The sequence below is a fragment of the Polyergus mexicanus genome, unplaced genomic scaffold (genome assembly GCF_030449975.1).
Source record: "Polyergus mexicanus isolate NDT 795.1 unplaced genomic scaffold, iyPolMexi1.0 SCAF_9, whole genome shotgun sequence".
NCBI classification, from domain to species: Eukaryota; Metazoa; Arthropoda; class Insecta; order Hymenoptera; family Formicidae; genus Polyergus; species Polyergus mexicanus.
The window spans coordinates 5057263-5084842 of NW_027223329.1; the positions used below are offsets into that span (position 1 = coordinate 5057263).

Genomic DNA, 27580 nt, shown 5'->3' on the forward strand with positions numbered 1-27580 from the left:
AATAAAGTCCTGTTGTAACTAATATTGGGATTATATTGTAGTTCATTTGCTTATCGCTATGCGGCGCGCTATTCGTTACCTATACCCGTATTTAAATTTTTGATCCTCAGGATCATCCTGAATATGTCCAGGACGGTTCAGGACATTTGTAGGATATTTTAAGATATTATTATAAATATATTTATAAAAGTTTAATATGCATACATAATTACTTTTAGTTGTGTCGGCTATTTTATATAATTATTAATGTCCTATAAATGTCCACTGGATAACCCCTGGATGTCTGTAGAATATATCTGCCCTGTCTATTATATTGGATGTCTTTTGGATTTCCAGAGGACATATACATGTGCAATTAATTGTTAACGTTAATTTCGTTTAATATTAATAATTGAATTGATGCGCACATTTTCATATATCCAAAATTATTATTTATTTAATATTTCATGAGAAATGTTACTGTTCGCAACATTCTAAAAACTTTACAAACAATACCCAGACAGCACAAAACATCCTCAGGATCATCCTGAATATGTCCAGGACGGTTCAGGACATTTGTAGGATGTTTTAAGATATTATTATAAATATATTTATAAAAGTTTAATATGCATACATAATTATTTTTAGTTGTGTCGGCTATTTTATATAATTTAGAAATCTTAAGTATTATAATAAGTATTAATGTCCTATAAATGTCCACTGGATAACCCCTGGATGTCTGTAGGATATATCTGCCCTGTCTATTATATTGGATGTCTTTTGGATTTCCAGAGGACATATATATGTGCAATTAATTGTTAACGTTAATTTCGTTTAATATTAATAATTGAATTTGATGCGCACATTTTCATATATCCAAAATTATTATTTATTTAATATTTCATGAGAAATGTTACTGTTCGCAACATTCCAAAAATTTTACAAACAATAGTATTCAACCGCTAGTTCGTTGGTTTACCGCTATGCGACACGCGAACTCGTATTTGAGATTTGGTCATGAGAATTATATAAAGCTTGCAAAGAGCAACTGACAGGAAATTACAAATGTAATTATTTTCTATCAGTTCAATTTCTGATGCAATCCCAACATAGAGAATTCAGATATTGGATTGTTTAGAAAATATTACACAACTCAAACCCGGGAGCCAAACCTATGGTGAGATATTCATGTACAGCACGAAAGCCTCAAATATTAAAGAACGGTGAACTATTTTTAATAGATTTTTAATATTGGAGTAAATAACAAAACATAATTTTAATTTATATTTAAATTTTAAAATTTGCTCTTTGAAACATACGAAAAATATCCCTAACGTATCCTATAAAAATCCTTAGGATGTTCCACAGGATCTCCCTGGATTCTCCAGAGGTTAATATACGGCTATCATTTACTCTTCCTCAGGACATCCAGAGGAGATCTGAGGATTACAATGGGATATCCTGAGGATATCCTACATGTATGTCCTGGATGCCCTTTGGACGTCCTAAGGACATCCTTGTGCTGTCTGGGGTTATATTACTTGTTACATTCCGTTTCATTATGGCAATGTTACAGTTATGTATCTGTGTTTGCTGGGATACAATTTTTGTTCAAAACGTTTTTCTCTAAAATGCTTAGTTTTTGAAAGAAAAGGGGTATACGGGTGGACTAGAACCTGTATAGTATCGAATTAATATATTATAAACAAAGTAACGGAAATAGTAACCATTCGTTAGTTTTTGAATAACGGTAACGGTAAGGAGTTACTTTTTAAAATCGGTAACGAGTTACTTTTCAGAGAAAATATCGATAACGGTAACGAGTTACTTTTATAAAATAACGTTCTCAACTCTGCGCATACATTTCTCTTGCGAATGAATTCAAGAATCGAGCCCCAGTGATCTTGTTTCGAACTAAAAGCATTGGCTAATCAGGATAAAAAAATTTTAGTTTCTTTTGTTCTGATTAGTCAAATTCCAATCTTTAATCTTCAATTTTCAATGCGTAGTCTGATACGAGCTTTAAGAAATTGACTAATCATGCAGTCGAGTGTTCTTCTCATACTTGACTGTGATTGGTCAATTTCTTAAGGTTTAGGGCTTAAAATCTCTATTGTAGACGCCGCATTATGTGCCACGGCCATAATTGAGCCTTATCTCTGCCGAACCTGGTCATTCTCATCTTATATCGACAGGATGATAGATTTTTCTAACCTTCAAAAGCGTCATCTGTAATATTTAATTATCTTTTTAGAGTATCTACATTTTTAACGATTTTATTGTATCTTTAGTTTTTACTTTTTAAATTATTTTTTTTGAGCAAAAATACATCGAATGAGTGTATTTTTATCAAGATTTAAGGTGAGCGAATCAAAATAAACATTTACTGAAATATATATATATATATATATATATATATATATATATATATCTGTTATTTAGATTTAATAATAAATTTTTAATCGCGCGCAAACTTTATGTCGTTTTTTTTATAAAAGTACAATTTAGTTTTATTAAATAACGTATTCAGATTATTTTATATATATCTTTTTTACAGATTATATTTTCTTGATATAATATTTAATTTTTATTCATTGCGCGCGCATTTATAAAAAAATTATCTATTGTACATTTTTTTCTTAGATTTTGTATATGGTAAAGCCATTTTTGCAACGATCATCTCTAGAAAATTTATATCTGAATCCATTTCCGGAAGCTTTAGTTTCCGGTTATCTCGACTTCGCTATCTCTATGGATAATTCTGCATTTCATCAAAAATGTACAAAAGCCAATATGGAATCTTATCTTGGCACATGTTATGGCCAAAATAATACTACCACGATATGCGATGTACCATTTCACACAACTTCAAGTAATTTGGTTTATTGTCAACCTGGAGCATTCACAGATGTAACACACAGTGTTAAAACTGATGTACATGCAGCAGAGACAAAGCATGGAAATTATATTGATAAAGAAAGATATAAGATTATTAGAAAGTGGAAACGATTCGGAAAAAGTAAAGATCGTTACATTTTTTTTTCAAATGGGAAATTTCCGAATGGATATACATATTACTGTTTATCAATTGCCTAAAGAATATAATTTCTTAAACATTTTTAGATAGATTGATTAGCAATACAGAAGATTCTTTCATCCTGAGACTTTTATCCTTCAATATCCTCGCACAAAACTTGTTAGAAGATCACTCGTATTTGTATCAGGACCATAATAAGAAAGCTTTGAATTGGAAAATTCGGAAAACTTTAGTGATACAGGAGATACGTGAGGCAGATGCAAATGTATGGATTTATTGTCTATATTTCTATCAAATTTTTAATGAGAATATAAATGTAAAAGAATATTGTGATATTTACCAAATATTCCAGGTAATATGCCTTCAGGAAATGCAGGAGGATCATCTATTAGATTTTGTAATTCCATTCAAACAGCTTGGATACGAGTATCTATATAAAAAAAGAACTAATGATAAGAAAGATGGTTTGCTCTTGTTATATCGCTCCAATCAGTTTGTTTTACTAGATTACGCAAAGGTGGAGTTATATCAAACTGATATCGAGCTTTTAAATAGAGACAATGTTGGAATAATTGCTAAATTGTCCCTCAGAGATAGCCCAGAAACTCAAGTCGTAGTTGCTACCACTCATTTGTTATATAATCCAAGACGTAACGACGTACGATTAGCGCAAACACAGCTTTTGTTAGCGGAAATAGAACGAATCGCATTTGTTGAAAACACGATGTAAGCATGCGCTTTAATGAAACATATTTATCATGTCTAATAGTTTTTATATGTACATTTATAATTCTGCAGGATGGGCCCAAAATACTTACCGATCATATTAACAGGTGACTTCAACTTGGAACCATTTACAGGCGTTTACAAATTTTTGACAGAAGGTTCATTTGAATATTATGGCAAAGGACGAAACTTAGAGCCTTCTCAATATAATTTTTTGTCCAATTCTCTGATACCATCACGATTATGCATTACTGATAATTGTCAGCATTTTAACATCTTGACTCAAAGATTGCAAAGGGAAGGTACTGGTAAAGTCATGGTACGTTCTTAATGGCATATGCAAGAATACTAATATTTTAGTTTCTCTTGCTAAATCAAAAGTCTATTTTAATATGTTCATTTTTATGAATACTATCAATAATTATCATGTCTAGAGTCTGTTTTTTACATATAGTATAGATTATAAAATAATACTTTTATATTATGATACTATGATGTGTTTTTTTAATTCCAAATTTTATGTATGCTTTGTTTTTTCTTCAATCTATCAGCTTTCTTCTACCTGTTATAAGCATATATTGTGAGTTATCTCTCTAACTATGTTTCTGCCTAGCTGGAAAACAGTGAATTGCCGCTTCAGAAACGAGATGGGAATATGACCATATCTTGTAACGTAAATACGCTACAACAAAACAGTGTTAACATTAATACTGGTTGTACGCAGATCGAGATCGTAAAGGGTTATTCCGTGAGATTTTCATCTGGCACTCTAACACATCCCTTTAACATGCGTAGCGTTTATGGGCATATAAGCGCACATGGTGAGAAGGAAGCGACGACGCATCAGGATAAATGGATTACGGTCGACTATATATTTTACAGCAACATCCAACCTATAGAGAAGTATGCCCTACCTACAGTAAGCCAATGCACTGCATTACCAAAAATACCAAATTTTGTAGTAGGTAGTGATCATTTATGTATAGGCGCAACTTTTCAGTTACCAAGAAAGAAATCCGTGCTTTAAAATATAACTTTGTATATCATATTTTTGATTCTATATATAAAATTAAATCTTTAAAATATTATTTATGAATATTAATAATTTATAAGAGTTATGTTGAGTTATATATATCATACTTGAAAGATGACAAATGCCAGGTGCATTGTTAATCTTCCAAAGCAAAAGTGCAAAATATATATTTTGATTTACAAAAATTACAAATTTGCGATATTTATTTCTAATATAACTAGAGTATGCTAACTCTCTCTATTTTAATGAAGATGAAAGTTCGATGCTTAGAAACAAACAGCATTATCGATTCCGTAGACTACTAGCATTTTTCCTTATTACTAATGGTAGCTGAGTGTCTTAGTTAGCTTACTGTCACTTACGACTTGTTTGGAATGTATTTGCAAGTCTGAAGAGTAATTTAGATATTGCAGATTATTAGATAGAAGATTTTCCTATTCCGAATCTGTCTGTATGTTTATTCTTAACTTTCTAATGATAATATCATGATTGTTGCAATGTAATGATATTGTCATTAAAGAAAGTTTGTCATATAAATAGACTCAAAATAAACAAATCTTTTATCTATTTAATTTACTCATGATAAGAAATAATCATGCTTCAGATTCGTAAGTAATATATTTCAAATAAATTGTGTCATAATATGCCACAGCTATATTATGATAACAGAAATAAATAAATATACGCATCATATACACACACGCTCGCACACATATATATATATAGTATATCATCCTATAATGTGTACATATATATATGCACACATACGCGATTTTGTCACAAGATTCATTTCAGTCAAGTTAAAATATTTCAACTTTACTAGTTGCTAGCGTATTAACATGATAGTAGCTAGTAAAAAAGCATTGTGTAAACCATGCTTTAGCATTTTTCCAGCAACAGCCAAGTGGTGCTGAAAATTGTTCTTATCTTTCCAAGAACAGTTAACACACCCTGGATATAGTATTTACAAAAGTTGTGGAAGAATATAACTTTTTACTTTAATTTTTATTTTCTTTTGTCTATTTAGTAATCATAAGCAGTTATTAAAAAATTTTGATAATTAAAGGATAAGAATTTGACATCTTAATTGCCCAATTTTGTTTAAAAGATTTATGAATATTAAAGGCTTGTTTATATCTGCGCTAAAAATATTGACATGGTTTGTGCCAGCTGTATATTTAATATATTGCAAATTAGAAACTATTATCACATATATAGGACTGTGATAACAACTATTATACAAGAACTATTAATACATAAAAAATAGGTAAAATAAAAGACAATTACAATTCTATAAAACGTTTTATAAAAATGTAAGATACTGTACAAATTTTGTATACAATATAATAAACAGAAAATATTCTCTCAAAATTACAGTACTTCCTCATTTTATGAAGAGTGGTCCTAATTTGCCATTTTTTATCAAGAAATTTTTGCTCTTTTTGTTCTAATCAATTAATCAACTCAAAATATTTGCAACATTTTAAATAAGATTTGAGATTATCTTGTTCAAGAAAGTGGGGATCAGCCTGTCTTAGATAAAGTGAAAATTTTTAATGAAACAAGGAAATATATCTTTTAAGCCCGGTTACACCATTGTTTTGGCTTTAAGCTTAAATCTTTTGGCTTTAGATTATAATTTAATCGTTGATTAACTCATAGTCGAAAGCCAAAAGTTCTCACTCTCACTTAAAGCTAAAATAAGATTGGTGCAACCAGGTCGCACACAGTATTATTTATCTCATATTTACATTTGTTTGTTTCTTTATAAAATTTCAATGGGTTTTATTTGGAAAGCACTTTTATACAATTTTGGTTCTTTATATGCAACTACACAGGTCTTGCCAATAAGATTATTTTTGGCACGAATAAAACAGTTTGCATGACAAAACTTTGCAAATTCTTTAAATTTCACTTGCAATTCTGCATTACCACCGTTAGGACCAATTAGGAATTCGCATTTTAACAGACTTGTTTTCCCCTTTATACAACATTCTAAGTATCTATAATCTGTTGTAAACATCTTACTGATATCTTGGATCTTTATGTATAGAACTTTTCTCAAAATACCAGTCACAAATACATCATCTATCCAAAAGTATTTATGGGAAGTTTCAGCATAATTGATCAATTTATTCGCCATTTGTGAATTTGTAATGTATAGCCAACCAGAGACAAAATCAGGATAAATATTATCCGCATATTCCGTTTTGCTTACATACCATTTATTGGCTGGCTCTCGAATAGGGATCATGTTCTTCATGATATAACCAGCTAAGGAATTTTTCTCTATTATATCTGTGTGTAACTTTTCTAATATGCCATATATATCTACAACTATATCATCATCCATCTTCATAATGTATTTAATGTGTTTGCAATTATTTGTTGCCCATCGAAGGCCCATCAGATGTTTGTAAGTCAAATTTCTATAAGTATCCAAGAAATCCCCCTGAAGTATGTCACTGAATCGTCTTGACTCATCCAATAATGCTTCCTGTGATACATGTGTTTTCTTCTCAGCATCATCATTTAACTTACCAAGTAAGAATACTCTTTCAATTCCTAAAGTTTGTAATTCCTCATCCATATACGCTCGTCGTAGAGCGCTTCTGACTGAGGGATTACCTGCATAAGATGTGATAATCCATATTAGAAAAGTAGCGTTGCACGATGGTTCGATTATGATTCTAATATTTCCTGATGATTCGCCCATCATGTCGTATGCCGTTTGAGAGTTTATTAGAATCGTTTTCGAAGTCTGTGATCGTAAATCTCTCTCCATGAATATAAAAAATAACAAAACGCATCCTATACAAACAAGCAGCAATAAGAATCCAAGCTTGGAAACCATACTCGCTTGTCTTCTTACTTAAATTGACGATCAATTAATAATAAAAGTTGCAATCATAAAATCGTAGCTTGTTGCATCACGCATTATCTTGCGTGTGGCCATTGCTTCATCCAAATTTTATTATTTTTGAAGGCATAACGATGGTAGGTGAATTGTTCTTTGTGATCATTTATGGAAAAAAAATGTTAGTTAATAATGATACGATTTAATTGAATTGTATTGACACGATAAACATACCAAATTTAAAATTTTTCTTTTCCGTGTGAACTGACATTAAATGATTAGATAAAAGTTTTGAATGCTTAAGCCCGTATCAGACTACGCATTGAAGATTGAGATTGAAGATTGAAATTTGACCAATCAAGACAAAGAAATTTTAGTCCCTTTTGTTCTGATTAGTCAAATTCCAATCTTTAATCTTCAATCCTCAATTTTCAATGCGTGGTCTGATACCGGGCTTTACGTCTATCAATGGTCTAGTTTCCACCGAAGTCGTCAATCCGATTCTGTTTCGGTGCGCATCGAATTTAATGTACTGTTTCCACTGAAAGTAGAATAGAAGCGAGAAAAATTGATATTTCAGTAGAGCCAACTTAACTTTTGCTTGTGAATGTAAATAAACATAATCCTTGACAATCTTTTTGTTAATTTTCCGTTTTGATGATTAATACGAACAAACGATAACTGTTACGAACATCGATAAATAGATTATATATCGATTATATATTGATGGTTATATATAAAATAATGAAAAATAAAAGTTGGCACCATTTAGTCTCCACCGTTTCCACCGACTAAATTTCGTGTTAATTCGCTGCCACTCCGACAAAGCTTATAGATCGAAATGGGAGTGAAATGAACGCAGTCAGACGTGTTTCCATCGACTTAAATTTGGTTCTACGCCGCACTAGATGCGAATTAATACTTCGGTGGAAACTAGACCAATGGCCGCGTTCTGCAGAGAAAACGCTTAATTATCGTCCTGTCAACACTCGACGTTGATTCGTTGGCTCTAAAAGTATGAGCCAATCACATTTGATTGCTATCATAGACTCAGGGTTCGAGAAGCACACTTTTAGAGCTATTAGCTAAGCCTGAGAGAAGCAATGCTGGCGATTTTCGTGGGACGCTTTTTCTAAGTCGTAGAACAGCGACGTGCAACACTTTTAGGAATTGGAAACATTTATCCACATCCATTTTTCGATACTGTCGGTCAAATCTTCATGTGGTTCATGTCCGTGCAACATCCACTTTTCGATACTGTCGGTCATTTGGTTCATATCCGTGCTACATCCACTTTTCGATCTTTGCGATGATAGTACACTGATCGCTTGACAAAGAGAGATGATCACGCTGTCTTTGTTTCTCTTTCATCACGTATGTGTGTAATATTCGTAAAGGCACGATACTGATTGAGCACACCGTTGAGCACACGGATGCAATCGTTGAGAGATAAATCTAGACAAGGAGAGACAATTGCGTGCTGTCCTTGTTCTTCTAACGTATCACTTTACGGTCGAGATACAATCTAAAAATGCTTTCTGGCCTCTCGTGGCAGAAAGCAGTAATGCAACAAGACTAACGGGCGCCTATTTTTTGATAATTTTATACTTGTATATAAACATATTTGCATATATGGTATATATTTAAATTATAGTTAAAATTATACGTGCAATTAAATATTGTATGTTGATTAATAATAATAATAGAATAATGGGTAACAGAGTGAACAAATACACAAGATGTAAGACAAGGGTGCCTGTTAGACTTGCTAACTTGTTGCTTCATTACTATAATATCGATGATACTTCGTGTATCATATCAACGGGATAGAGAAATAGCACGATTGTCAATCCTTGTTTGACATTATTTTGTTAATGCAATTTACAAAAAAAGACAAATGCAAAAGTTATTTATTTATTAATTATAATATGATAGTGAATAATGAATAGCATTAAAAATATATTGATATTAATATATACATTTTTGTACAATAATATAAAACCAGATATAACAAAATAAATTATTTTATAGAAATATAAAACATTAGTAGTAAAAAAGTAGTAGAAGAAGTAAACAATAACTTAACTTAACATAAACAATATCTTATTCTGAAATAAAATTGTATATAAGATTTTAATATAAACTGTAATGTAGGTTTATAATTAAATTCTTTATATAAATACCATATATAAAATGTAATATACATATATCATATATTATATTTTTTTATATGTTTTTATATTATATTTTTATTTCTAATTTATATACGTATATATATGTAGATTTCAAAAAAAATAATACTAATATCCGGTTTTGCTAATAAAACACCAACAATTTTTGTATAATATAGATACAAAAATAAAAGCAAAATATTAAATATATATATATATATATACAGGGTATTAGAAAAGTCTGGAAACGGTCAAATATCTCGAAAACGAAACTTTTCTGAGAAAAATGTTTCGAACCACAGTTGTAGGGTTTTAAAAGTTCTATTCAATGATCATATCCGTTTGACTTTGAGGCGTCAAGGCGAGGTGAAGGCCAACATGATTTTTTTAACTGGAACACATTACTTTTTATGACACAGTATTAAAGATGACAGCGAGACGCTTTCCAAAACACTACTTGATGATCTATTTTTGTTAAGAATTGTCTGAGTTATGAGTTTTAGAATTTACGGTGCCGCCAGCATTAGTATTATCCAGGATGTACCGCGTGGAGGTTGCATGGTCGGACCTTACACCCCTGTGTATGCGTGTGCGTATGTGTGTCTGTGTGCGTGTCTGTGTGTGCGTCTGTGTGTGTGTGTGTGGGTGTGTCAGCAGAGATAAGGACCCCGCGATTCGTCACTCCCGCAGTATTTAATGATACCAAACCCTCTCTGCTCTGTGTGTGTGTGTGTAGACGGGTTTTTACTGAATTAAGTGTTCAAATTGTCTTCCGTCTGCTGCTTGACAATGACCTAATCGTAGGTAAAATTCATTTAAAACGTTTCGTCTCATTTCTGGTGAGATAAGATTTACTTGGTGCAGTATGCGTTCCCTAAGATCTGCCAAGTTAGCAGGTGTCGTTGTGTACACATTGTTTTTAACATACCCTCATAAAAAGTAGTCCAATGAAGAACGATTTGGTGATCTAGAGGGCCACTCTATTTCTCCACGTCTTCCTATCCATCGGTTTGGGAAAGTATCAGTTAAAAATTGACGCACTACTACTGCATAGTGTGTCGGTGCACCATCTTGTTGAAATCAAATATTTTGTATATTTCCGTCAAACAAATTGTCAATAGCAGGAAGTATGTGATTTCGCAATAATTGTAGATATGTGTTCACATTTAAATTTTCTTCGATAAAGAAGGGCCCGATAATACCACGTTCACAAAAACCCGCCCACACGTTCTGTTTTTGGGGATACTGTGTGTGGAGATCACGCATCCAGTGAAGGTTCTTGTCACTCCAATAGCGGCAATTCTGACGATTACCGTTCCATTTAATTCGAAAGAAGCTTTATCGGAAAAAATGATATTATCCTGAAAAGTGTTTTCATAATCGATGCATCATTTCATCGCAAAACTCATTTCTTCTATCGAAATCACATTCCGCTAGCTCCTGAGTAAATTTTATTTTAAAAGGATGCCATCTCTCTTTCATTATAATTTTATGAATGGAAAATGTACTAACTTCAGTCGCCTGTGCTCATGGGCGTCCGCAAGGGGGGGCATGAAGGGGCACATGCCCCTCTCTGGAAAATGAAAAAAAATTCATAATCATAATTTATTTCATATTTTCAATACCTACGTTCCTTATTTAACAAAAAAGAAAAAACAAAATAACATCCCGTATGGAAATTTATCCATGGCAAACTGGTTTGATCCTAGTGTGTAGCATCTATCCAGTTTTTTCAAGCTAGTTTTAATTAGTCAGGTGCTAGAAAAAAATCTAGCTTGCGTGAACATGGCAGCTTCATTTTGTCTAGCGTTTATCCACAAATAAATACACGAAACATATTAGCGAAATTTCGTCTAGCGCCCGTTTGGCGTGTAATATTACTTGTATGTATATACGTTATAGGAAATAGAGAAAAATGCTAGCTAGCGCTTGGATAGATTACATGTCTATGGGTGATTATTTCCAATGTCTGTTAACTCTAACCGACCATTAAAATTTGTTTACGACACATATACTATAGATTTTCAGTACCGGCAGTGAATATCGAAACACGGCCCAGATTCGAGACGCGCAAGACGCCAAATCATAGTGGAGAAGATACATACACAAGTGTGAACCGCATACATGTGATGCGCAGAGCGTTCTCACGCTTGTGTATGTATCTCCTCCACTACGATTTGGCGTCTTGCGCGTCTCGAATCTGGGCCGTGTTTCGATATTCACTGCCGGTACTGAAAATCTATAGTATATGTGACGTAAACAAATTTTAATGGTCGGTTAGAGTTAACAGACATTGGAAATAATCACCCATTATGTGGCGTCGCGCCACTGGCGTGTTGCGCGTCCCGAATTTGGCATCACTGGGTGCAGATCGTGAGCAGCTCTGGCCCAGGAAAACTGGCGCCTATCCATACGCGAAGTTTCCACACGGGACCCTACGTAAAATTATTTTCTTGAATAAACGAGATGATTGAAGTAGCCTTTGAGTTATTTTGATTTGTAAATTAAAAAATTTCCGCTTATGATTTATTTTTTATGTACCTCCGTTTTATTCAATTATTTTCTTTCTTTTCTTTAAGAAGAGATATTGCAGCAGTTTTTTAAACAGTACACCTTATATTTTTGAAAATATTAAAATATTCTTTTTCTGTCCATAATTGAGCTTGAAGAAATTAAATTTTTTCTAAACATTATTGATAAACTATAAATATTCGAATAAAATTACTAATTATATTTCGATATGGATATAAAAAAATTTTTTAAAAAGCCTGGGTTAGAAACTAGTGATCAGTCCCAAAATCAATCTTTGGCTTTATCGTCTTCTACTTCGTCTGCTTCATCCATTCCTTCATCAACTAGCGCTGACGTTCCATCTAGCATTATATCCCTGAAGCCATACTAGAAAAGTTTGATATTGGCCGGTACATCGGACCTAACTCTAATTTATCTTTTGAAGAGAAACTTCAAGTTTTTGAAAATATATGGACTCCGGCAAAAAATTACAACTTTAATAAAATCGATGAGAAAAGAAGCTTCAGATTTGAATGGCTTGAGAACTATGCTCCGTGGTTAGCATATTCAGAAATTGCCAACGGCGGCCTTTACAAATTTTGTGTAATTTTCAAACAAAAGGTTCATCAAGGTTTGCAAGGTGGTTTTATAATAAGAAGCTTTAGCAAATATAATAATTTTCATGAGAGCGCACGAAATCATGCTCAGTCCGAATGGCATAAGCAGGCTGTTGCGGAAGCAGTCAGCTTGATTGCCATAAAGGAAAAAAAGAAGCTTAGCATTGTCAATGCGATTTCCAGGGCCGACATCATCGTAAAGAATCGAGAAAAATTAGGATCAATTGTTCGGACAATCGTGTTCTGTGGTACCCATGACTTGGCTCTTCGTGGAAAAGCATCGAATAAGGGAAATTTCAGGGATCTGTTAAAATTTCGAGTACAAGCCGGTGATTCGATGTTAAAACAACATTTTAAAGAGGGTCCATAGAATGCACAATACACATCTGTCAGAATCGAGAATGAGATAATAAAAATTTGTGAAGAAATAATAGCAAATGATATTGTCTCAAAAACCAATGCCTCTAAATGCTTCTCGATTCTGGCAGATGAGACCAGTAATATTGCTGGAGTGGAACAACTTTCATTAGGCGTCAAATTTGCTGATTTGGATAATGACAAATTAGTTATCAGAGAAGAGTTTCTTAGATTTGTAATCCTTAAGAAATTTGATGCCTGGTCTATTTCTGAAGCTATTTTAGAAAAGTGCGAGAGTCTCAATTTAAATATGAAATACTGCCTTGGACAGGAATATGATGAATGCTTTGCAATGGCTGGAAAAGAAAATGGAGTTAAAAGTATTATTCAAAGAAAATATCCTAATATTCATTTTGTTCACTGTTCGTCGCATAGGCTAAACTTGGTTGTTCATGATTTGAACAAATTGGGTGAAATTAGAAATACTATAGGAACTATAAAAGAAATCATAAATTTCTTTAAAGAAAGCAACATCCGTAGGCAGTTTCTTCCTTCAATTCCTATGCTATGCGAAACTCGCTGGACGGAGAAACATAAAACTATTGGATTATTTAAAAGGCACTTAAAAGTAATATTAGAGCAATTACATGAAATCTTAGAAGAGACAACAAGTGGCAAACAAAAAGCTTTTTGTTTATATAGTGCTGCCACTAAACCTGTATTTTTAATTTGCGTTTTCATTATATTCTGAAAATATTCTGAAATACCGGGACCAATTTCTGTTTTGCTGCAAAATAAACAAATAAATTTGCTGGATTGTCAGGGTCATATTAAGCGCCTAATATTTGTCCTTCAAGATGAACGGGATCAATTTGGCAACATTTTCACAGAATGCGAAAGCTTCAGTCGGTCAATTGGAATAGATATTACAATTCCCCGGATTGTCTCGAAACAGATCAAAAGAGTGAATTATACAACAGAGGATCCCGAAGAATATTTCAAACTTAGCCTGTTTTTGCCATATATACATTCACTCGTTAGTTCTCTTACAATTAGATTTTCTGAAGAAAACAAGTGTATATTTAACATTTTCCGGTTATATCCATCTAATTTCAAAGCTTTGATACATGAGGAGCGAAAGAAATTGTTGTTAGAGATCGACAAAAGTGGTAGTTTACTACTTAATGATGGTCTAGTATGGTACAAGGTTGTAAGCGAAATTGAGATCAGTAATGTGGAAGACATGCTTAAAACTGCCAAATTCGTTCCTGCAATTCAACGTGAACTCCTGAGATCTTTATCAGTGCCAGTTACTACAGCAACAGTAGAAAGATCGTTCAGCACATTACGGAGAGTAAAAACATGGCGCCGCTCTACAATGTCTGAATCGAGACTTAGTGGCTTGTGTATGTTAAGCACTCCTAGGCAAATAATTGCAAATGACGAAGAAGGATTTCTAAATAAAGTTATAGACAAATTCGGCCAGGATGAAAGAAGAATGGTTTCTCTTTTCGATTGAAATTTATTTAAAATTACTTAAAATTTACTTTCATTATTTCAAACTTTTAAAAACTTTTATTTTTTTACTTTTAAAAAACTGAATTATTTCTTGACTTTTATTCTAACAAAAAAATATTAAATATCAAAAAATTAAAATTAAAATTAAAAAAAATTTTGAAATAAAATATAAAAAAAATATTAAATATTAAAAAATTTTAAAAATTAAAAAAAATACAAAGAAGAAACAAAAAATCTTTCTCAATTTAAATCTACCTTGTCGCGGTGAGAAAGCTTTAATACTAAAAGATGTATAAATATCAAAGCATATATTTCAATTAATTTGAGATCTGAGTGACATTTTATGACATGCCCCTCCCTGAAAAAAATCCTGCGGACGCCCTTGCCTGTGTTATCTTTTTTATCGAAGAATGAGGATTCTCTACAAATGATTGCATCACATCCAAACTTTTATCGAAATGTGTCGCTGATTTTGGTCTACCACTCTGCGGGCGGTCCTTGACAGATCCCGTTTCTTCGAATCGTGTGACAGTTTTTTGAACTGTAGACTTTGAAATTGGTTCACGATCTACATAAGTATCGTTAAACAAAGTCGCTACTTGTTCGAAGGACCTAACGCAGTCACCATATCCTCGCATCATCTATATTATAATTGTTTCCCTTTCGGTCAATACCATGTTGGCAACTACCGAAGGTAATTTATTACTTTGCAAAAGAAATTACTTTGACTTGCTATACTACGAACAAGTAATTTGTTGCATGACGAATACGATCTAGTATCAAGCATCTAATAAATTTTCTTCGATAAAAGGTCCGATAATCAAAAACCCGTCGACATAATTTTTTGGGCATACTACATGTGGAGATCACATGTGGTTATCGGACCCTTCTTTGCTACACACAAACGCACGCACGCACGTATGCACGCACGCACGCACGCACGCACACATACACAGACGCACATGCACGTACCCACACAGACGCGTATGCACGCGCACACACACGCACGCACACAGCACACACAGGGGTGTAAAGTCTGACCATGCAACCTCCACGCGCTACATCCTGGATAATACTAATGCTGGCAGCACCGTAAATTCTAAAGCTCATAACACAGACAATTCTCAACAAAAATAGGTCATCAAGTAGTGTTTTGGAAACGTTTCGCTGTCATCTTTAATACTGTGTCATAAACAATGGGGTGTTCCATTTAAAAAAATCATGTTGGCCTTCACCTCGCCTTGACGCCTCCACTCAAGGTCAAACAGATATGATCATTGAATAGAACTTTTGAAACCCTACAACTTTGATTAGAAACATTTTTCTCAGAAAACTTTCGTTTTCGAGATATTTGACCGCTTCCAAACTTTTCTAACACCCTGTATACATATATATAGAATAAACTTTTTTATTCCCAAAATTCACTAAAAGAATATTTAAAAATGTTTATTTTTAAAAAACGTTTTCTTTCTTTGCTATAAATCAAATTTACAAACATTTTATTTAAGAACTTTTTTATTTAACTTATACTTTTTTTAGTTTTTTTCACGTTATCCGTCGATTTCTTTTAAGGACATGTCTTCGTAATGAAAACATGATTTCCTTAAAATAAGTAAGGTTGGAATATAATGTTGGTTTTTTAAACTTTCTCAATCTTTTTATATCATCCACTCTCTATTTTAAGGACATGTCTTCGTAACGAAAACATGACTTCCTCAAAATGAAAGATTGATATACAAAATTCATTTTAGATTAAATTGTTAAATACATATGTTATCCTGCAAAAAATAGAAAAATGATGACTGTGTAGCGTTTGAACATGTCTCATCATGGACACAATCGATTGCGATTCATATGTGAAAAATCCTAAATACCGGTCACTACTAGATTATAATCTGGGACTCTAGTCATTACCTGCCAATCGTGTAAAACACGTTTTATAAGTAATAAAACTTATATATATGTTTATATGTATATTTTTGTTGACATTAATATGCATAATACAAAGATCGCAATCACAGTTGAAACAATTGCATAAATCTGAAAGTAGCAGATCTTATCATAAAAAAATGTATACAGGGTGTACCAAAGCACTCTTGACAACGCTCGTGAACAGGTAGAGCACAGTAAACTGAATAGAAAAGTCCTGTAACATTTTTTTCTATAACGCTTAATAGAGGAGTTATTATTGAGTAAAGTCTGGCCAATCTCAGCGTCGATATTTAGCTGCGCGCCTGATAGTGTGCGTGAGCGCTTCGTCGCTACGGCGACGCACACTAACAGACGGTTCACTGACGTGCGTCCGGCTTAAAGTCGGCGTTGATTGACCAGACTTTACTCAATAATAACTCCTTTATTAATTCTTTATCCATTATAGACAAAAATGATACAGAACTTTTCTGTTCAGTTTATTGTGCTCTACTTGCTCACGAATGTTGTCAAGGGTGCTTTGGGACACCCTGTATAATATAGTAATCTTTGCTATACTTATATATACAGGGTGTCCCATTTTAAAGGACCCACTCCAATATCTCAAAAACACTGCGTCAAATCAAACAAAAGTTATGTGGCTTCAAGGGGGCCATAAGATGGTGACAATGATTTGACCTTGGAAAATCATTTGAAGGTCATGTGAAGGTCAACTTTAAAATCTTAAATGGAAACCCCAATTTTTTATTTAGTATTCTTGTAGCTGACATCGAGAGCTTTCCAAAACACTATAATAAACTATTTCTTAATTCAGTACTTTTTGAGTTATTGTATATTTTAATCTGACATCTTTTGATATAAAAAATTAAATATCTCATAAAATAGTTAGTTTTTGATAATCTTACCGTAATACTTTTATGTACAGAATAATGATACAAATCAATTAGTATAAAAAAATAATAGTTTTTATAAAAATTATTTACAATGTATTTTTTTAAACAATTATTTGTTTTTTTTGCACTAATTGATTTGTCTCATTATTCTGTACATAAAAATATTACGGTAAGATTATACGGTAAGATTTTATGAGATATTTAATTTTTTATATCAAAAGATGTCAGATTAAAATATAAAATAACTCAAAAAGTACTGAATAAAAAAATAGTTTATTATAGTGTTTTGGAAAGCTTTCGATGTCAGCTACAAGAATACTAAATAAAAAATGGGGATTTCCATTTAAGATTTTAAAGTTGACCTTGACATGACCTTAACGATGCCATCCAAGATCAAACCAATGACGCCATCTTATGTTTTCCTCAAAACTATACAATTTTTATGCAAAACGTTTTTCTCTAAAATGCTTAGTTTTTGAAAGAAAAAGGGTGTACGGTTGGTCTAGGATACCCTGTATATTAATTTTTTACTTTAAGAATTTTTTTCTGGAGATGCACGGTTGGCAGATAGTGACCGGTATTTACGATTTTACATAGATAAATCGTATTCAATTGGGTCCAATCGAGACATGTGTTGGGAATCGCTGGGTTTGATAATTTTCCACTCGGGATGTGCAATGAAATAAACGATTTATTCAGTAAAAGAACATTTTAGTAGTAACGTGTCTCGTGATATATATCTGAACTGAACTAACATAGAATATAAAAATTGGGAGGTTGGCAGCCTGCCTTCAGATGGGAGATTAATGGATAGGTCGGTAAAGACAATTTCTCCAACACTCCCGCTTTGGCTTTATCGACTATTGTCAATTTCTTCTTTCTTCCTTAGCTCGATGCTCATCTCCGCGGACCCCCAGTGCTTCGCGATTGCTTTGGAGTTGCTGCCGAGGCAGCGGCTTCGTCAAGATGTCCGCCTGTTGCTCGTTTGATGCAACGTACTCCAGCGAAAACTCTTTTGCCGCGTATCGTTCTCGTACATAGTGAAATCGAACGTCGATGTGTTTCATGCGTTTGTAAAATACAGGATTCTTCACGAGGCATATAGCACTCTGGTTATCCATATACAGCGTCGTGGGAACGTCCTTGATGTTTAAAAATTTCTTGATGAGAGACTTCATCCATGCGATCTCTTTTGCAGTCTGGCAAGCGGCCATGTATTCTGAATCCGTCGTCGACAGAGCAACGGATTGTTGCCTCTGCGAATTCCACGAGATCGTTCCCGAGGCGAATTTTAGGACGAATCCTGTAGTCGATCGTCGCGTCTCCAGTTCTCCCGCGTAGTCTGCGTCACTATACGCGAGTAGCTCCTTTTTCTTGCCACATTCGAAATGCAGCCCGTATCCGATGGTACCCTTGAGATACTTGATGATTCGCTTTACGGCTTTCCAATGCATTGTCGTGGGATTTTCCAGGTATCGACTTGCTTGATGCACCGCAAATGTGATATCGGGCCTCCTTGCCACCGACAAATACATAAGACTTCCAACGGCTTTATGATACGGAGCCGTTATTGGGTCACTTTGGTCTCCCGCTTGAACAAGAGGGCTCAATTCTTGATGCGGATCTGCAGGAATAGTCACTGGGTTCGCTTCTTCCATCCTGAATCGCTCCAAAATCCTCTTCGCGTAGATTTCTTGATGCAAGAAAATCGAACCGTCTGACGATCGCTCTATTTGCATGCCCAAAAACAGATTCGCATCATTATGCGTTATCTCAAATTCCGTCTTGAGACCGTCGAGAAGTTTATCGATCAGCGCTTGATTTTGCGAAACGACGAGTCCGTCGTCTATGTAGATCGCCAGGATTAGTTTCTCGTTGTTGTCTTGTCTTGTAAATACGCAAGGATTCGCGATTGATGCCTTCAGGTTGAATTTCTTCAGGAATTCCGTGAAGCGTCGATTCCAGCAACGAGAAAATTGTTTGAGACCGTACAAGCTTCGTTTCAGTCTGCAAATTCTTCCGGTTCCATCATCGTATCCCTCCGGTTGCTGCATGTGAATCGTTTCCTCTATATCACTGTACAAAAACGCCGTTTTTAAGTCAAACTGCTTTATCCTCATGCGATCGCTCGCAGCTATGGCGAGGATAGTCCGAATCGAATCGAATCTGACTACAGGACTGTGAGTTTCTTGATAGTCGATTTCCTCCTGCTGCCTGAATCCGCGCGCGACGAGTCTCGCTTTATAACGCTGAACGTTCCCATCGAGTGGCCTTCACTTGGACACAGTACAATTGGACACGGTGCAAATGGACACGTTACAAATGGACACGAGATTGTGCACACGGTTCAATTGGACACAGTGCATTTGGACACAGTAATTTTGGATACAGTAGCTTTTGGACACATAAGAAAATACGCATCGTTTACTTGGACACCGCTCAATTGGACACTGTTCATTTTGACACCGTTCGTTTGGACACAGAAAGATGCGCACCGTTCATTTGGACACCGTTCGTTTGGACACCGTTATTTGCCCACCGTTCGTTTGGACACCGTTCATTTGCCCACCGTTCGTTTGGACACCGTTCGTTTGGACACAGAAAGATGCGCACCGTTCATTTGGACACCGTTCGTTTGGACACCGTTATTTGCCCACCGTTCGTTTGGACACCGTTCATTTGCCCACCGTTCGTTTGGACACCGTTCATTTGCCCACTGTTCGTTTGGACACCGTTCATTTGCCCACCGTTCGTTTGGACACCGTTCATTTGCCCACCGTTCGTTTGGACACCGTTCATTTGTACACAGAAACATGCGCACTGTTTGTTTGAATATGTAACAGATGGAGAGAAATAAAAATCATTTTGGGAAAATATAATCAGAGTTGGCCCCCAGGTCGGTTAGTTCGTTATAAAACTTTTCTATAGCTTTCTCAAAACCTGATTCCTAAACGTGCGGGGAAGTTGGAGGTGAATTGTTCAGGAGAGTAGTGGATAGGGAAGAGAAGGAACGTGGAGAAAGCGGAGGTTCAGTGGCTGGAGTGATATGTTCGGGGGAATAGCTGGGGGGGGGAGGGTTAGTTTGGTGAGAACGGGAGAGTAGGTCCAGCGGATATTGATAATGGGTTCTTAATGTGTGTCTTAATGTGAGTCTTAATTTACATATTACGGGCGCTCGAATCCTCCGACTCCTGCGAATGACTATTCGGCTGAATGGTAGGACATGAGTAGTACCGGATCTGGTTTTCACACACACTATGAAACCAGTGTAAATGTAATGTAATGTTATAGCCCGAACAAGCTATACACGAATTATTAAATATATTATTCTAAATACATATTATTTTATATGATTGCTCAACGTGTAACGCGAATACAGATCACGTTACGAGCGTTGACCGAACAAAGAGCTGACAACGCGAGCTACGCGCTAAGCCCGAGCGACCGTGCAATCATTTTATTGCGAAAACGCGGAAATCAGGGCAAGCGGAAGAAGGACATTGCGAAAATGCAACGTAGAAGTCCTACTTAAAGGCGAAATAAGGAATAAAGAAATTGCGCGGTCGCTCGGGCTTCGCGTGTGGCTCGCGTTGTCAGCGCTTTGTTCGGTCAACGCTCGTAACATGATCTGTATTCGCGTTACACGTTGAGCAATGCCATCATATAAAGCAATATATATCTAGAATAGTATATATCTAGAATAGAATAGTATATAGCCTGTTCGGGCTATTACAAAACGCCGAACGTCACCCTCGAAGAACGCGAAATCGAATCTAAAATACATACGGTAGAAACAAGAAAAAATTTTAAGTATACTAACTCGAGACACGGACAAGTGTAACAACTACTACGCATGCAACACTTAAATACGGAAGAAAAAGACGCACTCCTACGGATATCCGAAGAATATTACGATACATTTCAGTTGGACGGAGAACCACTGACGTGCACCGCGACGGTAGAGCACGAGATAAACACGCGCGCCGACACCTCGCCGGTGAACACGAGACCGTATCGTCTTCCCGAGAAGCACAAGACGGAAGTAAATAAACAAGTGCAAGAAATGCTAAAAAATGGCATAATCCGAACAAGCGCGAGTCAATGGAACGCACCCTTATTGGTGGTACGACGCAAAAGGCCGACGCATCCGGAAAACCTAAGCTCCGAGTAGTAGTAGATTTTCGGAAGCTAAACGATTTGACAATAGGCGATTCATTTCCACTGCCCAATATCACCGATATACTGGACCAGCTAGGAAACGCTAAATATTTTACTACACTAGACTTAGCGTCAGGATATCACCAGATACCGATGACTGAGCAAGATAAACAAAAGACAGCTTTTTCAACGCCCTACGGACACTATGAATTTAACAGAATGCCGTTTGGATTGAAAAATGCGCCAGCAACATTCCAGAGATTGATGAATTCAATTCTAACAGGAATGTAAGGACTTAAATGTCTAGTTTATTTAGACGACATCGTCATATACGGATCGAGCCTAGAGGACCACAATAGAAGACTCAAGGAAGTACTACAGAGACTCCGAGAAAATAATCTAAAATTGCAACCAGATAAATATGAGTTTTTGCGCAAAGAAGTAATTTATCTAGGTCACATTATTTCGGAGAATGGAATATCTCCGGATCCGTCAAAGCTAACCGCAATAAAAGAGTTTCCGACGCCGAAGAAAGTAAAAGATATACAATCCTTCATAGGACTAGCCGGATACTACAGAAAATTCATAGAAGATTTTTCAAAAATAGCCAAGCCACTAACGAAATTAACAAAGAAAACGGAAAAATTCGAGTGGACAATGGAACAGCAAAATGCTTTTGAAATATTAAAAGAAAAATTAATGACTGCGCCAGTGCTAACGTATCCAGATTTCAATCAAGAATTCATAGTGACCACCGATGCTTCCGACTATGTAATCGGAGCAGTATTGTCACAAGGAAAAGTAGGTAATGACCGACCAATTGCTTACGCCAGCAGAGTTTTATCGCGTGCGGAGCAGAATTATAATACAACAGAGAAAGAATTACTGGCAATTGTATGGGCTGTAAAACATTTTAGGCCATACATATACGGTACGAAATTTAAAATCGTAACCGACCACAAACCATTAATCTGGTTATTTAATGTGAATAATCCCGGATCAAGATTAATCCGATGGAGATTAAAACTCGAAGAATATGACTATGAAATCATTCATAAGGCCGGACGAGCGAACGCGAACGCCGATGCACTGAGCCGCAATGTAACAAGAGAAGCGCATAAAACAGAAGAGGAAGAACGAGAAATCCTCGCAATAGAAGAAGAAACAAACTCCGACGAAGAAAAAATATACACAGAGGAAGACAAGAAACAGATATTATATGAATATCATGATGCACCCACAGGAGGACATCAAGGAGTTGAACGCACGATAAAAAGAATCCGCCTAAATTATAATTGGCCAGGAATAACGAAAGATGTAGAAAAATACATTACAAAATGCGAATTGTGCCAGAAAAATAAACTATCGCGAAAAAATAAAGTACCGTTAATAATTACGCCTGCTAAACCTTTCGAAAAATGCGCGTTAGATATTGTAGGACCGTTAACAGTTACAACAAACGGAAATAAATATCTCTTAACATTCCAAGACAATTTAACGAAATTCAGCAAAGCGATACCGATTCCAAACCAAGAAGCGAACACGGTTAGCAAGGAATTTGTTACAAAAATTGTACTTGAACACGGAATACCGGAAAAAATTTTAACGGATCAAGGCACAAATTTCCTCAGCGAAATATTTAAAAATACATGTAAATTACTAAAAATAAATAAAATACAGACAACTGCCTATCACCCGGAAACTAATGGCGCGTTAGAACGATCGCATCGAACATTAGCTGAATATTTAAGACACTACATAAACGAAGACCAGACAGACTGGGACAAATGGATACCGTTCGCAATGTTTACGTATAACACGACGCCACATACAGCTACGGGGTATACACCCTTCGAATTAGTGCACGGGCACCAAGCGGATCTACCTACGTCACTGACGAGACCGCCTAAACCGACATACAACTACGACGATTACGCGCAAGAATTGAAAGAAAGATTAAGGGCAACGAGTCAGCTCGCAAAAGAGCATATTAAAGAAAAAAAAATTAAAGCCAAAAAACAGTACGACAAAAGTACTAGAGAAATAAAATTTAAAATCGGGGACAAGGTATTAGTACACGACGAAACGCTCTGACGCGGACGATCCAAGAAACTTGAATCCCTATGGACCGGACCGTACGTAATAATCGAGAAAAATTCGGACGTGAATTATACAATTAGGAAAGGAAGAAAAGCGGTGCGCATGCATACAAATAAATTAAAACAATTTATAGAAAATTAAAATAAGAACTTACTTATTCGTTGCTGGAACGACCAATTAACCGCATCCGATCCAAAGCGCGACGCATCTGCTCAACCATAGCCCGACTTCGCCCTTCGGAGTTACGAAAGGTAGGACGGAGATGATTGCGAAAAACGCGCCCTCGAAGGCGTATAGGCACATCCAACCAAAGTCGTCGCAATAATGGAATAAATCCATCGGGAGGCTCATAACGAGGCACCCAGACAGCATTGTCGAATCCATCGTCCACCATATTCATGTCAGTTTGAGGAACAACCACTAACATTGCACCATCACCAATATCATCACCAATCTCGTCCTCCGAAGAGGGAAAATAACGAGAACGATCAATTAGATTCGCGCAAACCATGTTAGTAAGACACTCAGTAGAACGCGATTGAATAAAAAACTAAACGACGCTAAAAGCTAGCAAGAAGAAAGCTGAAACTCATAAAATAAGAGCCGATAAGACGGTTATTTGAAACATTTTAATATAAAATTGCAGGATACTCGTCAGCTGGAACAGCCGACAGACCGAGAGTCGCACGAGGCAACATGAAACGGATTCACCTTACCAAATCCAAGAATTCCTACACAACCCCGGCATATATTTCGAGAAAATCGGACAATTGCAACAAGCCACAAAAACGTGGAAATTAGTTATTAAATTAGATATAACAACGCTAAACGCAAAGCATGGCAAATAAATCAATACATCCAACAAACCAACGAGATGTGCGAACAAATAAAATCGGAATTCCACCATAAACGTACTTGCGACAATTTAAAACAAATAGTAAAAAACGAGTCGAAACAGTTAACAAAATTAATGACTCTAATAAATACGCTATATAAAACACGGACGAACGGACGTAGAGGTCTCGTCGACGGAATAGGCACAATAGCGAAAACATTGTTCGGTACAATGGATGCGAATGATAGAGAGTTAATAAATGAACAATTAAATCTCCTACAAAATAATCAGCAAACCATTCAACATGTCGCGGAAAATCAAATAAAAATTTTAAATAGTATTATAATACATCTAGATAAACTAGAAAATATACTAGATCATAACGGTAAACTATTAAACCATTATGTTCGAGAATACAGTACTCGCGAAGAAATAACCGAACATTTTACGGTAATCATCGCGATGATAACAGATTTAATTCGAGATGCGGAAGATGTAATAGAATATCTTACGTATGTATGCAAGGGCACGATGCACCCCGTACTAACACCTATTAGCGATATTATAACACAGTTAAAAGAAGCAGCTATCCAATTACCTCACGGTTTATATTTCCCTTTCGAAATCCGAAACGATAAATGGTTAGCACTAGAAGAATATATTAAAATAACTGCATACCGTGAAGGATCAATCATATTTACTGTATTGCGATTCCCACTAATCTCACAACCAGTATACGATATAATAAAGGTAACTCCATTACCTACTTACGATCATAAAAATATATTTACGCACGCGGAAGTAAACCACGAAATAATCGTAGTTAATAGAGAAGTATTAACGTATATCATAATAACGGAGGACGACTTAAAAAAGTGTATCCAAATAAATTCCAGATACATGTCCGAGAAAACACAACCAATACATCGTATTAATTCAAACGCGCCGTGCGAAATACAAATGTACTTGCAACCACAAACCAGAACGAGGTTTGCAAAAGTAAACATGTAATTGCGACAGAAACGGTATGGATACCGTTACAACAGCCACTTACTTGGCTATATTCAACTGTACGCGAACAATCAATAATAATTCAATGCGAAAATTATAACGAGATTAGAAAAGTAATTTGTTGGGTTGAGGTTCAATTACCACACTTGTACATATATGCTTGAACAAAAACGAGATATATTTATTCCTTTGCGGTCACAGAAAAGTAAAGCGGTACACGAGTCGAGATCAACCGGAAAAAACAAGGTAAGGTGAAGACGAATGCGTGATAGCATTACAGTAGGGCAAACCGCCAAATAAGAACGTTCATAGATGTCTCTAGTTCCTATAAAAAGGGCTCATTGATTAAGTCAAAACTTCTTATTTCAACACTCCTCCTATCGATGCGCTCGATGTAACTTCTTTTCTAACTTTCTTAACATACTATTGCATATAAAATAAACGCAAACATGAATGAATAATAAAAAAATATGTATTGTAAGGGCATGTTGTTTACTCTTTTCTTAACACTACTAATGTCTTAATCCTAATGACTTTACACATTCTTCATGTTTCGCTTTGATTAAAGGTTTTGTTAGTAGATCCGCTATCATTCTATCAGAAGGTAAGTAATTTACACTAATTTCACCTTTATCCCTAATTTCTCGCGAAAAATGATACCTAATATCGATATATTTATTTCGGCCGTGAAACATGTGATTTTTATTTAACTCTATCGCACTTTGGTTATCGCAAGATACTTCCGTTGCGCCTGTTATGCTTGAAACCTATGTGTTCTAACAAACGTCTGTTCTAACAAACTTAAGTATACTATTTCTTTACACACTTCAGAGAGGGCCACATATTCGGCCTTCATCGTAGATAGAGCAACGGATTTTTATTTCTTTGAGTTCCAGCTTATTGGGCCATTGGCTAGCATAACTACATTACCACTACATGATTTGCAATCTTCCACATCGCTAGCCCAATCTGAATCCACATAAGCTCGCATCTCCTTACAATCTTTAGTGTATGTTATACCGTAACCAGCAGTGTGTTGTAAATATCGAAGTACTCTTTTTGCAAGTTTCCAATGGGCCTCTTCTGGATCCGTGCAGAAGCGACTTAATGCACTAGCAGCGAATGCCAGATCCGGACGTGTCGCATTCGCCAAATAAATTAAGCTTCCTATTAATTCTCTATATGGTTTATGTTTCATATTTGCTTTTACTTCCTCTGTGCTTAATCCCATTCTTTTTGTTAATTTTTGATTTGGTTCGAGTGGGGTCGATATCGGTTTACAATGTTCCATCTCAAACGTTCGCAACATATCTGCAATGTATCTCCGTTGTGTTAATTTCATTTTTCCTGTAGGTCCGTCTTTTTCTATATTTATTCCAAGGATGTCATGCACGGGACCCAAATCGTTCATCTGAAATTTATTCCTTAAGGTTTCCTTTAGTTTTTGTAATTTGTGAATGTTTTTGGATGCTACAAGTAAGTCGTCTACGTAAACTATAACGATTACTCTGTCATTTTTACTGATACTATAAACGCAAGGATCCACGTCACTGTTTATCATATTTATATTTTTCAGATAAGTATCTAGTTTTCCAGCATCGACCTGCTTGTTTTAAACCATAGAGTGGTCTCTTTAGTAGACAAATCCTATCTTCTTGTCCTTGAACTTCAAAAGCTTCAGGCTGCTCCATATAAACTTCGTCTGGTAGGTCGCCTTGTATATAAGCCGTCACAACACCCATCTGATGTACGTGCATCTCCTCCTGAACGCATCCGGCAAGAAAAGCACGTATTGTCTCGTATCTTGCCACAGGTGCAAAAATTTCCTCGTAATCCACGCCTCGTTTT

General features: G+C 35.3%; 4 protein-coding genes across 5 annotated transcripts; 2 read left to right on the forward strand and 2 right to left on the reverse strand.

Moving 5' to 3' along the window:
• Positions 1-2075: 2075 nt before the first annotated feature.
• On the forward strand, positions 2076-4830 carry Angel (protein angel). The gene is made up of 6 exons (XM_070301563.1): positions 2076-2340; positions 2623-2998; positions 3103-3281; positions 3369-3742; positions 3815-4061; positions 4356-4830. Exons 1-6 carry the CDS (start codon positions 2314-2316, stop codon positions 4767-4769), a joined length of 1617 nt encoding a protein of 538 aa, XP_070157664.1. The 5' UTR covers positions 2076-2313; the 3' UTR covers positions 4770-4830.
• Positions 4831-6070: 1240 nt separating this feature from the next.
• On the reverse strand, positions 6071-7933 carry LOC138936290 (beta-1,3-galactosyltransferase 5). Of its 2 annotated transcripts, XM_070301565.1 has the most exons (3): positions 7867-7933; positions 7648-7786; positions 6071-7586 (listed from the first exon to the last, which is right to left on the reverse strand). In XM_070301565.1, the coding sequence occupies exon 3, from the start codon at positions 7558-7560 to the stop codon at positions 6541-6543; it is 1020 nt and encodes a 339-aa protein (XP_070157666.1). In that variant the 5' UTR covers positions 7561-7586; positions 7648-7786; positions 7867-7933; the 3' UTR covers positions 6071-6540. The 2 variants fall into 2 exon arrangements, with proteins under 2 accessions (XP_070157666.1, XP_070157665.1); XM_070301564.1 differs by having other exon boundaries at positions 6071-7786.
• A 4182-nt stretch (positions 7934-12115) lies between these two features.
• Positions 12116-14807, forward strand: LOC138936495 (zinc finger MYM-type protein 1-like). Its single transcript, XM_070301927.1, has 4 exons — positions 12116-12242; positions 12946-13260; positions 13420-14006; positions 14112-14807. Exons 1-4 carry the CDS (start codon positions 12116-12118, stop codon positions 14805-14807), a joined length of 1725 nt encoding a protein of 574 aa, XP_070158028.1.
• An 11802-nt stretch (positions 14808-26609) lies between these two features.
• Positions 26610-27143, reverse strand: LOC138936496 (uncharacterized). Its single transcript, XM_070301929.1, has one exon. The coding sequence runs from the start codon at positions 27141-27143 to the stop codon at positions 26610-26612; it is 534 nt and encodes a 177-aa protein (XP_070158030.1).
• Positions 27144-27580: the final 437 nt, after the last annotated feature.

Excerpts from the sequence above, each read along its gene's own strand:
- LOC138936496 (XM_070301929.1), bottom strand. The coding sequence starts at position 27,143 with ATGAACGATTTGGGTCCCGTGCATGACATCCTTGGAATAAATATAGAA.
- Angel (XM_070301563.1), top strand. The coding sequence starts at position 2,314 with ATGAGTGTATTTTTATCAAGATTTAAG. Across the intron at positions 3,282-3,368 it reads TACGTGAGGCAGATGCAAAT|GTAATATGCCTTCAGGAAAT; the intron begins GTATGGATTTAT and ends CAAATATTCCAG. Across the intron at positions 3,743-3,814 it reads GCATTTGTTGAAAACACGAT|GATGGGCCCAAAATACTTAC; the intron begins GTAAGCATGCGC and ends ATAATTCTGCAG.
- LOC138936290 (XM_070301564.1), bottom strand. The coding sequence starts at position 7,629 with ATGGTTTCCAAGCTTGGATTCTTATTGCTGCTTGTTTGTATAGGATGC.
- LOC138936495 (XM_070301927.1), top strand. The coding sequence starts at position 12,116 with ATGTGGCGTCGCGCCACTGGCGTGTTGCGCGTCCCGAATTTGGCATCA. Across the intron at positions 12,243-12,945 it reads GTTTCCACACGGGACCCTAC|GTTTGCAAGGTGGTTTTATA; the intron begins GTAAAATTATTT and ends AGGTTCATCAAG. Across the intron at positions 14,007-14,111 it reads ATAGTGCTGCCACTAAACCT|GGTCATATTAAGCGCCTAAT; the intron begins GTATTTTTAATT and ends CTGGATTGTCAG.